Source organism: Falco naumanni, unplaced genomic scaffold, assembly GCF_017639655.2.
Source record: "Falco naumanni isolate bFalNau1 unplaced genomic scaffold, bFalNau1.pat scaffold_71_arrow_pat_ctg1, whole genome shotgun sequence".
NCBI classification, from domain to species: domain Eukaryota; kingdom Metazoa; phylum Chordata; class Aves; order Falconiformes; family Falconidae; genus Falco; species Falco naumanni.
In genome coordinates, this window is record NW_024427563.1 from 72,605 (window position 1) to 84,625 (window position 12,021).

Sequence of the window (12,021 nt, forward strand, 5' to 3'; positions counted from 1 at the left end):
GGAGCATGTGTATTCCGCTCTCTATCATTAATTTACTGATGTTAAATATTTCAGCGGGTAATTATGGGACTTCCAGGACTATCCTAGTGGCTGTGATCACAAATTATTCATCAGTGGCTCTTGAACAAGAAAAGCCTTTCTGAATGAAGGCAGTTCTGTAGCTCTTGCTGGTGTTTTGCATTTCAGCTGACTCCCTCTGCCTTCCTGAAGGAGATGACTCTTGGCACCAAGCAGAGGCTGGCCAGCACTCGGGACATGCGGCGGCCCCAGGTTACCCAGCTTCTCGACGTGAGCGAAGCCTCCCGTCAAAAGGTAGCCTTTTCTTGCCCTTTTCCTTGCTGTTTGACGTGACATTTGAAGTGGGCCTATGCTTGTGACAGGCTTGCCTCCAGCTTATCTAAATACTTTGGTGACTAAGTCCTGTTGTCGTTTCAAACTGCTGCTGGTGGTGGTGGAGTTCCTTCTGCTGGGGGAAAGGTGAAACGTTTTCCCCCAGTGAGCTGTTGAAGTCCTGGCCTGCACTAAGCCCATATAAAGCACCTCTGCTGAAGTTGGTGGCTTTTGCTGGAGACGAGCTTCTGTGGCTAAAGCATGATACCGGAGGAAGGCTGGGGCGGGACACAAGGATGCAAGCTTGCAATTTCCCACCCTCCTGCTGAAATAGGCAGCCCTTGGTTGGGTGCAGTCTCTGTCAAACGCTTGGGGTCATCGGATGCCCTCAGTGGTGGCTGCGTTGGCCTTTGGGGGCTGAGGGCCTACGGTAACTACTCAAGGTGTAGCTCAAGCAATTGCATGAATGCTTTGGGTTGGAACGACGAGTGGGACCCTTACGGGGTGTTAGATTTTGCAGGCTGCCAGGTACACAGGGGAATGGCGCTGGGCAGAGGGGAGCGGGTGTGCTTTATCTGGATCAGTGTTTGCTTACACGTATGTTGAAAGCTGCTCTTCTTACACATCTGCTTAGTGTAACGCACGTTCCAAAGGGGTAGATGACTGAGGTAGGCTGTTGAGTGGAAAAGTGCCAGCAAGAGACCTGTAACAAATTGGTTGGGGATTGCCCTAGACAGCGTGTGAGGTTGGGAACGCCTCGGACGAGCACGCACAGAACTGGCCGGGTGCTGTGGCTCCTGGCTTCAGCACGACCCTGACTGCTGTGCAGAAGCAGGAGATGTGCCTGTGTCTTGTGAGTGCGAAGAGTTCAGCTGGAAGGGGGGAGACAAAGCAGGGAGGGATTTTCTCCAAGTAATGCCTCTGCGCTGTAAGCGTTTGCTGTTTCTGTGTGTCGTCAGGCACGCTTCGGTGGTGGTACTAACTGACATGGCAATAATGGACTGCAATGAAGCATCCGTTGAGAGCTCATGGGAAAAGGAGATGCCAAGTCCAGCCTTACTCAAGTTGCGCAGTAGTGCTGGGGAAGGAGCTGAACCTTATCACCTCATCTGTTGCTTTCTTAACGGCGGTGTTCCTTTTTGGCCTGTCTTCTCTTCCTCATGGTTTCTAGGCTGTGTATCAAAAAAGAGATTTGAGGATGGGTTGGACTTGGTCACTGTCTCAGGGTAAAGATAATCCCCAGACTGTTTCCCATGGAGTCTCCTGTAAATTCTTGGCTTTCACTTGCTGCACGAGTGCTTACGGCTCTCGCAGTGAGTGCTCTGGAGCTGTGTGACTGTTAGCCCAGCGCTCTGCCGGAGGTAAGCGCTGCCTTGCCTTTTGGAGCAGGAAACCTGGAGAAACGGCCAGCAAAAGAGCTGCTCGCTTGAGCCTGCTCGGTGTGGCCCAGAAACTTTTGATCTGCTCAGAGCACAGGTGGGTGAGCTGCCGTTCCCCTGGCGTGAGCTGGGCAGGCGTACTCACCGGGAGACTGTACTTCACTGGGGACCGATGTAGTATTCTCTGATTGATGAATCTTTCTCCCAGCGGCTGAAACTCTGTTTTGCATCTGCAGTTCTCGGCACCTTCCCCGAAACAGCACTCGTTCCAGCCTTTCCCGTCAGAGGTGGTATTCCAGAGCTACGTCCCCTACGAGGTCTATGAAGTGCCACTGATTCTGAGGAACGAGGACAAGGTAGGTGCTGGGATGTGGAAGTTTAACCCTGTGCTGGAACTGGAGAGCAGTGTTGTCCGCGCGGTGCACAGCACAGCCAGTCACCTGCTGCAGCACAGCGCATCCGGAGTAAAAGGTCTCGCCACCTTTATTTTGCGAGATGGTGGAAATCTTGCCATGCTGAGGTTTCTTGCCCTGGTTTTGGCTGTGTGTTGGTAGTACCTAGCTGAAAGGAGCTTTTCTAGTCAGCACCTTTCCCCGTGGAAGCCCTGCACGGCTGGGAATGTTGGGGGGCTGTACAGTTCTTCCCTGCCCTCGTGCTTTCCCTCGAGTGTGCACCGCGTCCTGGTGGCTCCGTGGTTAATCTTGGTTTCCACAGGGCACCTCTGCCTCTGGGTGAGCTGCACAGAGAGCTGAACGGGCTGTCAGAGCTCGGGGTGGGGTCTTCTCCACTTTATGCTGGAGTAAGTTATAATTAGTGGTAACAGCGCTTCAGGAAAGGTGTTTTGAAACAGCAGTGGAAACAGACTGATGTAGCAGAAGCAGTGGGAGGCCTTTAGGTGCCGCTTCAGGCTCCTGCTAAGCTTAATTGGGTTCTGCTCAGGTTTTTCTGAGGCAACGTGATGCTCTGTTTTCCCTTTGGAGAGCCACAGCACGTTCAGAGCCAAGTGCCCTCGGAGGTCTCCACCTTTGCTTGAAAAACCTGATCATTTTGAGATTTCCCAAGAAAGTTGCAAATGGAAAAGTTGGAAAATGTCAGCAGTTTTGTTCCACTGTAAAGAGGGAAGTTGAGACCTTTTGAATTTCAGTTGGGGAAATATTTGCTGGAATGAGGCATGTGCCAAGAGCAAGCTGGTGGGAGAAGGCAGAGGGAGGAAAGGAGCTGAGCTCGGTGTTCTCTCCCTGCACACTTTCCTACACGCAAGGGTTTCTCTTGATCTGTAGCAGTAAGTGCACTGGCAGCAGAGAAAGGTCAGGAAGAGAGGTGTAATTAAGGGTACTCTTCTGTAATGAAGAATAAGAGGTATGCGTGAGGGGAGGGTGGGATGGGAAGATGGAAGTGTGCGCAAGAGCCGGTGAATTCCCCCCAGATTTCCAGATTTACCTGCTGGGGGGGACAAACAGGTGGACAACAAAAAAAAGCTGCCAAGGTGTATTGCGGGTGGAAGGACAGCGGGAGAAGTCCAAGAATCTCCTGAGAGAACAGGTTTTGACAGGGATGTGGGCGAAAAGGGAAGACCCTTTGGCTAGGAAGGATGCGTGTGTGGTCCCTCAGTTATTCCTGGAGAGTACTGCACCATTCCTGGTCTGGCATTTAACTTGGGAACGTGGATAAGATGTGGCATGGGTGCCTGCACCCAGGGAATGCCACTGGTGTGGTCTGCACTGGGTTTTGGGCACCCCTTGCTGTAGGTATCTTCTTCCCCAATTAAAATGTGCCTCAGTTTCTCTCTTCCTACTCTCTGCTTCGTTCCCACTGAGTCTTTTGGCTTCAGCTGCTCCATTATCCATGCAGCACTTCAAAATGGTTATCTTTGCCAAGTACCAGCCAACAGGCAAACAGTTGATTTGCTCTGTTCATGCTTCCTCAGGGTGGAAAAGAACATCTGCATAACATTTCTGCCCTTCCCAGTAAGGAATAATAAACTTGTCCAGCTGCGCCTTGGGATTTACGTGCCCTGTAAAGGGGGAGGCAATGTGTGAATGTGGGTTTTTTTCCAAACCGAACTAGTTTTGAAGCCGGTAAGACCTCAACCATTGGAGAGCGTGGGTGTAAAAGTAAGATCAGCTCTAAGGAAAATCCTTGGTATGTTCTAAATACAGAAAGGTAGAGATGATAATCCTGAGAGAGTGTTCTATTCTAATTTTGTTGGCTTTTGGCGATGTCCTGGAGAAGAGCAGAGCAGTGTTGTGCTCTGTCTCAGAGTTTTCGCGCTGGTTTCCCAGATTCTTCTGAATCTTATACTGCACGGCAGCCTGAAGTTGTTTGCCCCCTAAAAATCCAGCTGACAGCAAAATATATTCCAAATAGAGGCTCTGTAATCGTGCAACTACAGAAGTGCTTCGCTATATACTTACTGCTCTTACCTGTGTTGTACAATTGCTTTTCTGTCTTCAGGCTGTTCCTCAGCACCCTCAGGTGTTCCGGGTGGCTTTTGCTGAAGGTCTGAGCCACACGTGCTCCTCTCCTAAGGGACTTGGTGACCAAACTGCTTGTGTGCACTGTGAAACTGGCTCCTGGAACCCGCTGCCCCAGGACCCTGCTGGGTTCCAAGGGCGTTTGGAGAGTTCAGGACTGCCTTGGCCACGGGTTACCAGGCTCGGGTGGGTGGTGCAGAACGAGCCTCCATTTTTTCCAAGCCTCCTGTGGGTTTGTTGTTTGTCAGTGAAGCTGCCCGTCAGTCCAAATCACCTGCTTTAGACGTTGAGATTTGGTGCTCAGGCGTCGCTCTCAATGTGCTTGAGAAATGCCTGTGTGCTGTCTGTGTGCTGGTGGTGTCCCAGAGGGCAGAACCGTGCAGCAGGGTGCCTGCAGGGACTGCTGGGGGTGGGCAGGGGTCCCCAGGGATCTGGCTTGCCTGCGCTGGCAGCTGCCTGGCTACGGTCACAGGCAGCAGGAGCCTCCAGAGAGCAGAGGTTGGCTTTTAAAACCGAGACTCCAGCGCCAGTCAGTGCCGGTCATGTATCTCGAGGCAGAAGATGCCTTTGGAGCCCATAGTTGATAGGCACAGCCTGGGGGGGGTCGCCTGGCTTTCCATCACTTTGTCAAGTTGCTGGCTCTCATCCTCTGCATCAGCCTTTCCTTGTAGCGTATTGTGCTTCTCCCTTGCTTCTTTACAGCTCCCTGTGAATTTTCCTAGCCATCCTCAGTTTGTGGGGTTGTCTCTTTGTCTTCCCATGGTCCTCCTTTTGCTCTTCAGGCCTGCTTTTATTCCCAGTGAGGCCACAGTATGTGTGGTCTCCTCCTCTTGCTGGTCTGCCCGCATGACTGTAGCACCGCAGCTTGAGTGCCCCGCTCAAACGCAGCACGTTAAAGTGCATTTCTTCCTTCCCCCAGGATTAACACGTACTGTTTGGCCTTCAGATAACACAGTCCCCTTCTAGGGGCATGACTGCCTGGATGTGTACGGGCAGAAGCCGGCAGGTTCTTTGGGCTTGTTGAATACACGGGTGGCTTGATTCAGATATTATATCTCGGTGCTGCTGGTGTCTTCCCTGCTTGGCCCTTCCTTCATTGCCCTGCTGCCTCTGGCCGTGAGCTGTTTTGCCCAGGCAGAAGGGATTAATGTTGACTCTTGTGTATTATGTGCACGTACCTCCAGAGCTAAAAGTGCTTTGGAAAGGTGGTTAAGGAAGGCTGTCGGCAGGTCTCTTCTCCTCCTGTTTCCACGAGCTGCAAAATCATACTTTCTTACCTTTTCTGCAGGTTCCTCAGCTGCTGAAGGTCACCTTGGAGAGGTCACCTTATTTCAAGTTGATCAGCCACCATGCCGTGTGCCGCAAAGTACCGCCTGGCATGCTTGTGACTTTCCACATCGTTTTCACCCCCAATGAGAACAAGGTGAGACTGGAGGTCCCAAGAGACAGGTGCCTTCAGCGGGAGGCGAAGCTGCGGGGCTGGGTTCAGAACGGGGCGTCTGCTGTGGGTTTTGCGGCACTGCTAATATCTGTCCGTTGCTGTATGGTTATGGGTTTGCTCTGATAATTATAAATACAAAAGCCTATTTAAAATTGACCTGTTGTTTGGAGGACGCGAAGTTGAGCCTGATCAGAGTGAGGACCACCACCTTTGAAAACTGGAGTCACTGGAATGTGTATCACGTTGGACACAGCAGTGAGACAGCGGAACGTTCTGTCTGAAGCCGGCACTTTCCTTGCGCACTGGTTATAACCCGTGCCGTGCTGCAAGGTTTGCTCTAGGCTGTGGTCAGGCAGCCTGGCTGGCAGCACCATGCGATGCCACCGCAGCAGGGACTGACGGGCTGTGCGTTCCCTCCCTGTGCTTTCCTGGGCATTTGCAGGGGAAGGTGCACGTGTGACAGTAGGAAAATGGCCAGGAGGAGTGTTGATGTTTAGCCATCCCACCTCTCTACTCAGTGTTAGGGGCTTAATTATGATGGAAAAGACTAGAGGAGTGAATAGATGCAGAGAGCTTTCCTCTTTCCCATCTGGCAACCAGTTCCCTTCCTCACCCTGGGCTGGAGCGAAGGTGATGCTTTTTCATAGCCTCTGTGTTCCAGCCTTGCCGCTGTGCTGCCCCTGAGGATACTTGCCTGCCTGTGCTCCAGCTGTGATTCTAGGGGAGAAGATGCGCTGTGCTCGTGGCGGGGAGCCAGCCTGGCACAGCCGCACTGAGCTCTAGATGTCTTTAATCAGCAGGGGGTCGGTGTGCTGCAGATGACAGAGACATCTGGAGCACACCCAGGCATTGAAGGGGCAGGTAGAATCTGCAGGCAGACACTTACCCCGGAGCCTTTGGGCAGTCACGCTGGTGTGGCTGTGCCTGCGTGCATGTGGCTGTGGCTGCTGTGTCAGCTGGCACCTATTCCCTGCCCCATGTGCCATGCTTTTGCTTGCAGGTTGGAACATCGGTGCTGTGGCTCTGGCAAGCCTTGCACTGTGCCGTGATGTGAAGGGGTGACAGTGTCGTCTGGAGGCTTGTTAATGCAGAAGGGTTTAGCACATGGCATGGAAGGGAGGAAGCATCGCAGGGGAATACAGACAGGCTGACTCTTTCCAGCAGCACTCTGCTGCCTCTTGGCAGGGTTCTTTGTGTGACTTTGTGGGTGATGCAAGGTGAGGGGGTCGCTCTGAGCCAGCTGAGCGTTCTCGCACCAGGCCAGAGGCGCAGGATCCCTTTGGGCACAGCTGTTCTCTCATCGTGCGTTCGCTGCTTAGATTTAGTTTAATGCCCTGTCCTATCCTCAAACAGCGTGGCTGTAGCAAACTAGAGAGGAAATGCCCTGCGGTCCCTGGCTCCCTGAGCTTGTGAAATGATCTGTTGCTTTGGGGAGGGACTGAGAAATGGTTTTACGTCATTCGTATGGAAGGTAAAAATGATGTTGGCCTAGGGCAGTTCTCCATACTGCCCAAGTGACATAAGAGCTTAACCTCACCGAGGTAGGCTTTGCAGAGGACGCTGCTTCCTTTAAAATGCGATTTATTAGTATGAATTAGCATTCATTTTGGGTGTGGAAGTAAATTGGTTCCCATGAAGGGCAAATTGCTGCTCTTCAACTAGAGAGAAGCAGCAGAGCAACAGATGAACATCACCCCAAATAGAAGTAGGGTGAGAGAACCCCCAGGAGCACTCATGTCCAGTACTTTGTCCCTTGTCTTGCCCTTGAACTGGTGAGTGTGTGGCATTAGGGAGCTGTGCCAGCAAGGTCCTCTGCACAGCTTCAGCGACACCACGGCGGTTTCTGCCGAACTGGGTTTTGTGCTCCTTGCAGGGCATTGGGAGAGGGATGCGTGCTGCTCAGTGAGGAGCACATGGGGATTGTACAGCAGAACCAGAATTTTGTACAAACGGAATGTTTTGGCTCATACGTGATGGAGTGTGAATCAGCGAAGTGCCAGGGTGCTGTAGCTGAGCTAGAAATGCATCCACAGCGTGGTCAGGAGGCGCAGAGCACCTTGCAAAGCCCTTGGCCAAGAGGCAGGCTTTGGGAAATGGTTCTGTAAAGCCACCTGCGCTGGGCTTGCAGTTGCTTGCCTGCAGAGTATCTGTGTTAGTTGTGGAAGGCTCAGGAGTGCTGCCTTTGAACAACCCCTACATCCCTGATGCTGCACGATCCACAGGGACTGTGGGTAACCCAGTGAACTGGGATGCGGGTCTTCCTGACTGGGAGTTGGTTTGTATAATTCTCTTGCTTTGAATCTGTTCTTCCCTGGGGTAAGTCTGACTTCAGTGAAGTCACTCCTGATTGAAAGGAGTAAAATTGTGGCTAAGCCCTAAGTAATCGGGCCATGTGAGTTGTTAGTGGCTGAAATGCCACGTAGCCCTTTCTTGGAAAATGAGCAGTTTCCTACTGTCTCGCAGTCATTTGGGAATGTGCCACGTGCTCGGACTGTCAGAAAATAAATAAACAGCTGACGTGTCTGTTGGTTTATTGGCACTTGTGTTATAAATGAACTGCTAATTTTTCTGCTGGGCAGCGTTTCCACTTAGTTACTCTTGCTGCTTCTGATTTGCACGTTTCTGTTTTGTGGCTCCAGTTGTACAGCGTGGGTGTTCTCGTGCCAGCCCACATTCCTGCGTGTCCTTGCATTATGGTCTGACAGTCTCTGCTGAACTGGGAACCATTGTGGCACTGACTGGCAGATTAACAACAGAGAGAAACACTTCCATTTGTGTGTCCTTCAGGCTTATTAATAGTTTATTGTAAAGGAAGAAGGAAGGAAGAAGCATATAAAACCAGCACAGCTTATTCTGTTTTGCCCTCTTGCTCTTTTCACTGTAGCCATACATTATTTTCCGGCAATGCCAGCTCAGTCTGTGAGGTTTGTGAAATTCATTACTGGTGCTCGGTGGAGACTGAATTAATGCACATTGATTAATATGAAATACGACAGGACAGCGAGTTACTGCATCGGTGAAGTGAAGTCCTTTACAATTCAGCGCAGCCCTGTTAGATGCTTTGTAGCGCCCAGAAGCTATTCCAAGTATACTTTCCAGATGGCTCGTGTGGGGAGGAAAGGGGCAGAAGACCAAGGCAAATGGCCCGGTGCCAAACGAACCTGGAGCTAAGCGACTCATTTCAGAGTGCTGCGAACCGGCAGCTGAGGGGGGCAGGCGCAGGGGCACCCCCTTCTCCTGCGACTGGATCTTCATCCTCCGGTCCCTCCTCTCTTGTCATGGCCCTTATTTTCCAGCCTTTGATATCAGGGTTTCAGCGGGAGCTTTCCCTGCTTGGCTTGCCGTGTGACCTCATGCTACAAGGATCTTTTCTGTGCAAGTCGTCTGCTGCAAGGAATTCAGTGCAGGATTTAGGATGGGTTATGCAGGAAATCTGACATCCGAGTGTGGTGTTGTGGGCAGCTAAGGTTGATATCGCTGTGGCAGTATTACCGTTAGCCCCTGAGTTTGCAGAGAGCCTGAAACAACATCAGAGATGAGCAGCTGCTTCAGTTCCAGCGGGTGCCAGTTCAGATGCCAGTGGTGATACCTGGAAGGCCAGAGCTTGTAACTTCCTGCTTGTCACAGGGGTGTGAGAGAAGGGGAACCATCGTACAACTGTCTGTCATCCTTGCAATGGAGAGGGGAGTTGTATGAAGGATGAAGTCATGTTTTCATGAAAATCTGTAGCCTGAAGCTGTGTCTAAACACAACAGACTTTAGAGCATAGATGGGTTGCAGCCCCTCTGTCATCCAGGCATGTCTATTTAGAAACCTGGTCTTAAACAGTCTGCTAAGGGTTTGCAGTTGCGAAGCAGAACGAGATTTTGAACTGGTCTCAACAGTTGCCCAGGCTGTAAGCAAGCGTGTAGCAGAGGTAGTGTCCCGGTAGCACGAGGCAGTGCTGCAGGGGAGACTGCAACCCGTTCCCCCCCCAGGGGGGCAATTCAGCTTTCAAAAGCTTAAGGGACCATGGGTCCACAGCGACACAAGCAGCCAGCTTCTGCCTAGCACCCCTCTGCCTTGGCTTTCCCCCTGTTTGGGCTGACGCTGCATTCAGCCTGGTGCAAGGTCCCACTTTGGTGGGGTGGTAGAGCGTGGCTGAAGGGTCAGCCCGCTCTGAAGTGCTGAGTCAAGCCTTGCACGGGATGCCATGTCCCACGGTGTCCCTGGAGAGGGGGCTTGGAGCATAATGTGCATCTGCAGGAATGGCGAGAGGCAGCTTTCTCTCCCAAGCTCGTGGTTGTCTCTGTGAAACCAAACCCTTGCTGCTTTAGCCTTGCCCTCAGGTCCCTGGAGAAAGAATTCCCTTTCCTTGTGCGTTGCTGTGCAGGTGGTCCCAGTGCCCCTCACCAGCAAGGGAGCTGGGAAGGCTGCCAGTGCTTGCTTTTGGGGGAGGGGGGATTTATTTCTTGGGCTCTTAATTGCATTGCTGTTGATCCATTTGCTCCTTAGCAATGACAACGACTTGACAATTACTTCCTTTTACTTCCCTCAAATACCTCCAATTGTTGAAGTTCCTTTTTTTTTTTTTATCTCCCTGCTGATCTGTACTTGCATCCTCTTCTGTCTACCTGGCATCTGGAAGAGAGAGGTAAGTAAATATGGCATGCCAAGACTGACTAAGGCAGGTAGCTTTCAATTGGACTTGCCTTTGTTACAGTAGTGTGGCCGAAATAACAACAACAGCAAAAGCAAATGGCACTCTCCATTTGCTAATGCAGTTTCTGAGCATCTGAACAGTCTGGGAGGTGAAGTACCCGGGAGATAATGGGTGCTTTAAAGTCATATGGGCTGCCCGTAGCTTTTATTTTAGAGGGCTTGGGCTGCAAGATTGAGTACAAATTTGCTAATTCACAAAGACTTGCTGAAGATGAAACCCTTGCCTGCAATATGATGTTAAATCCTGCAGGTTGCTTGCTGCAGTTCCCTTGCTAGTATTTTACCTTCCAAATAGGAGAAGCAAAAGCCCTTGTGCAGTTTGTAGGGTGACTGTTTGAGATGTCTAGAAACAGAGATCCTTCTTTATTCTTTGTGCCTTGGATGGGGCAGCATCTGTTTTGGCAACCTTAGCGGTGGGCGAGGCGCTGGGTGGTGGGTGAGGCGCTGGGTGTCAGCTGTTGTGTTGGAGCACTGGGTACGTGTCTGTGCCTGGGCTGGCTGCCTTAGGGCCCTTCCAGGAGGGGATGGGAGCAGGAAATCCCAGCCGTGGAGGAATCCGGATCAGTTCTGCTGAAGGGAGTTTGCCGCTGTGTGCGGTTCCTAAATCAAAGCGCTTCCTGCTTCAACAATTACAAGAATATCAAATGAGTTAAAAGCACCGGGGCAAAAATCAGGGCAGCCAGTGACTGATGAGAAGCAGAGCTTTGATCAGCTCATCGATAAGAGCCTGCTGGGGGCAATGGCTCCTGGCCCTGGGGCAACAGTTTCCTCACTGATTTCAGTGGGGGCAAGGTGGTACTTGCAGCGCAGCCAGCGGTGCCTGCCATCCATCTGGGGTCTGATCTGCTCATCCCTACAGTAAAATGCTTTTGGTAATTTGATTTGCCTTCCTGCTGCTAAACGCCAGGCAGCCGGGATGGGGGGGGATTGCCTGGCTCTGTTCTGCAGAAGGCAGTGGCTGGGACTGCACAGCCGGCTTTGCTCTGGTGGGGTGTCTGAGTGTCCCCCGTGTGCAGCTCCCGATGCCGCCTGCCTGGGGTGGGTGTGCTAACCAGGCACCCCGTCACTTACTCCTCTAGAACAGGCCTTACAGAGGGGTGTGATTAAGGCATCAGCCAGAGCTGTCTCTGTGTCCCCTGGGGCTGGGGTGAGATGTAAAGGGAAACTGAGATTAGGCAGAGAAGAACTCTCTTGAATTGCAGTGCAGAGCTGGCGTAGGCTGCTGAGGGCAGGGGTGGAGTTGTTAGTGCTTTGAAGTACCTGTGAAACATCTCTAGGGACACTTTGGGTGCAGAGCTGAGCCGGTTCTGGTGTGGGGAGATGGGTCAGATGGCTTTTGAAGGGTGCGTGTCCCCAGCCTTGGCCCTGTAAGGCTGTGGGAGGGGGTGAGAAATACAGCTGTACCCTACACTCGCCTGGCATCGCAGCAATTACCGTGTCCAGCTTGTGAAGCATTTCCCCAGCGACTGACCGTTGCTCACGTATGTGGTGAAGTCCTTTTGAAAGTGCACCTGAGCATCCCCTGCCGAGCTTCAACGAGGTCGCCGCGTTGCTGGCGTTGGAGTTAGTGCTGTGGCACAGCTGGGTTCTCAGTGGTGCTTCCAATAGTCTGCGGTGGCGATCGAAGCAGGTTCCATTAGTGCTGTGATCCCTTGCGTGAAGCGACTCTGTTTTGGTGCCTCGGAATCAAAGCATC

The 12,021-nt window shown here is 52.0% G+C and overlaps 1 protein-coding gene across 1 annotated transcript in view; it reads left to right on the forward strand.

Annotated features, from left to right (window-relative positions):
• Positions 1-213: 213 nt before the first annotated feature.
• Positions 214-12,021, forward strand: part of LOC121082326 (hydrocephalus-inducing protein-like) — a 22,197-nt gene continuing 10,389 nt past the window's right edge. Inside the window, exons 1-3 of the mRNA XM_040581671.1 lie at positions 214-312; positions 1,946-2,065; positions 5,472-5,606. Of these exons, the coding sequence (XP_040437605.1) occupies positions 214-312; positions 1,946-2,065; positions 5,472-5,606 (354 nt within the window). The remainder of the gene's footprint in view (positions 313-1,945; positions 2,066-5,471; positions 5,607-12,021) is intronic.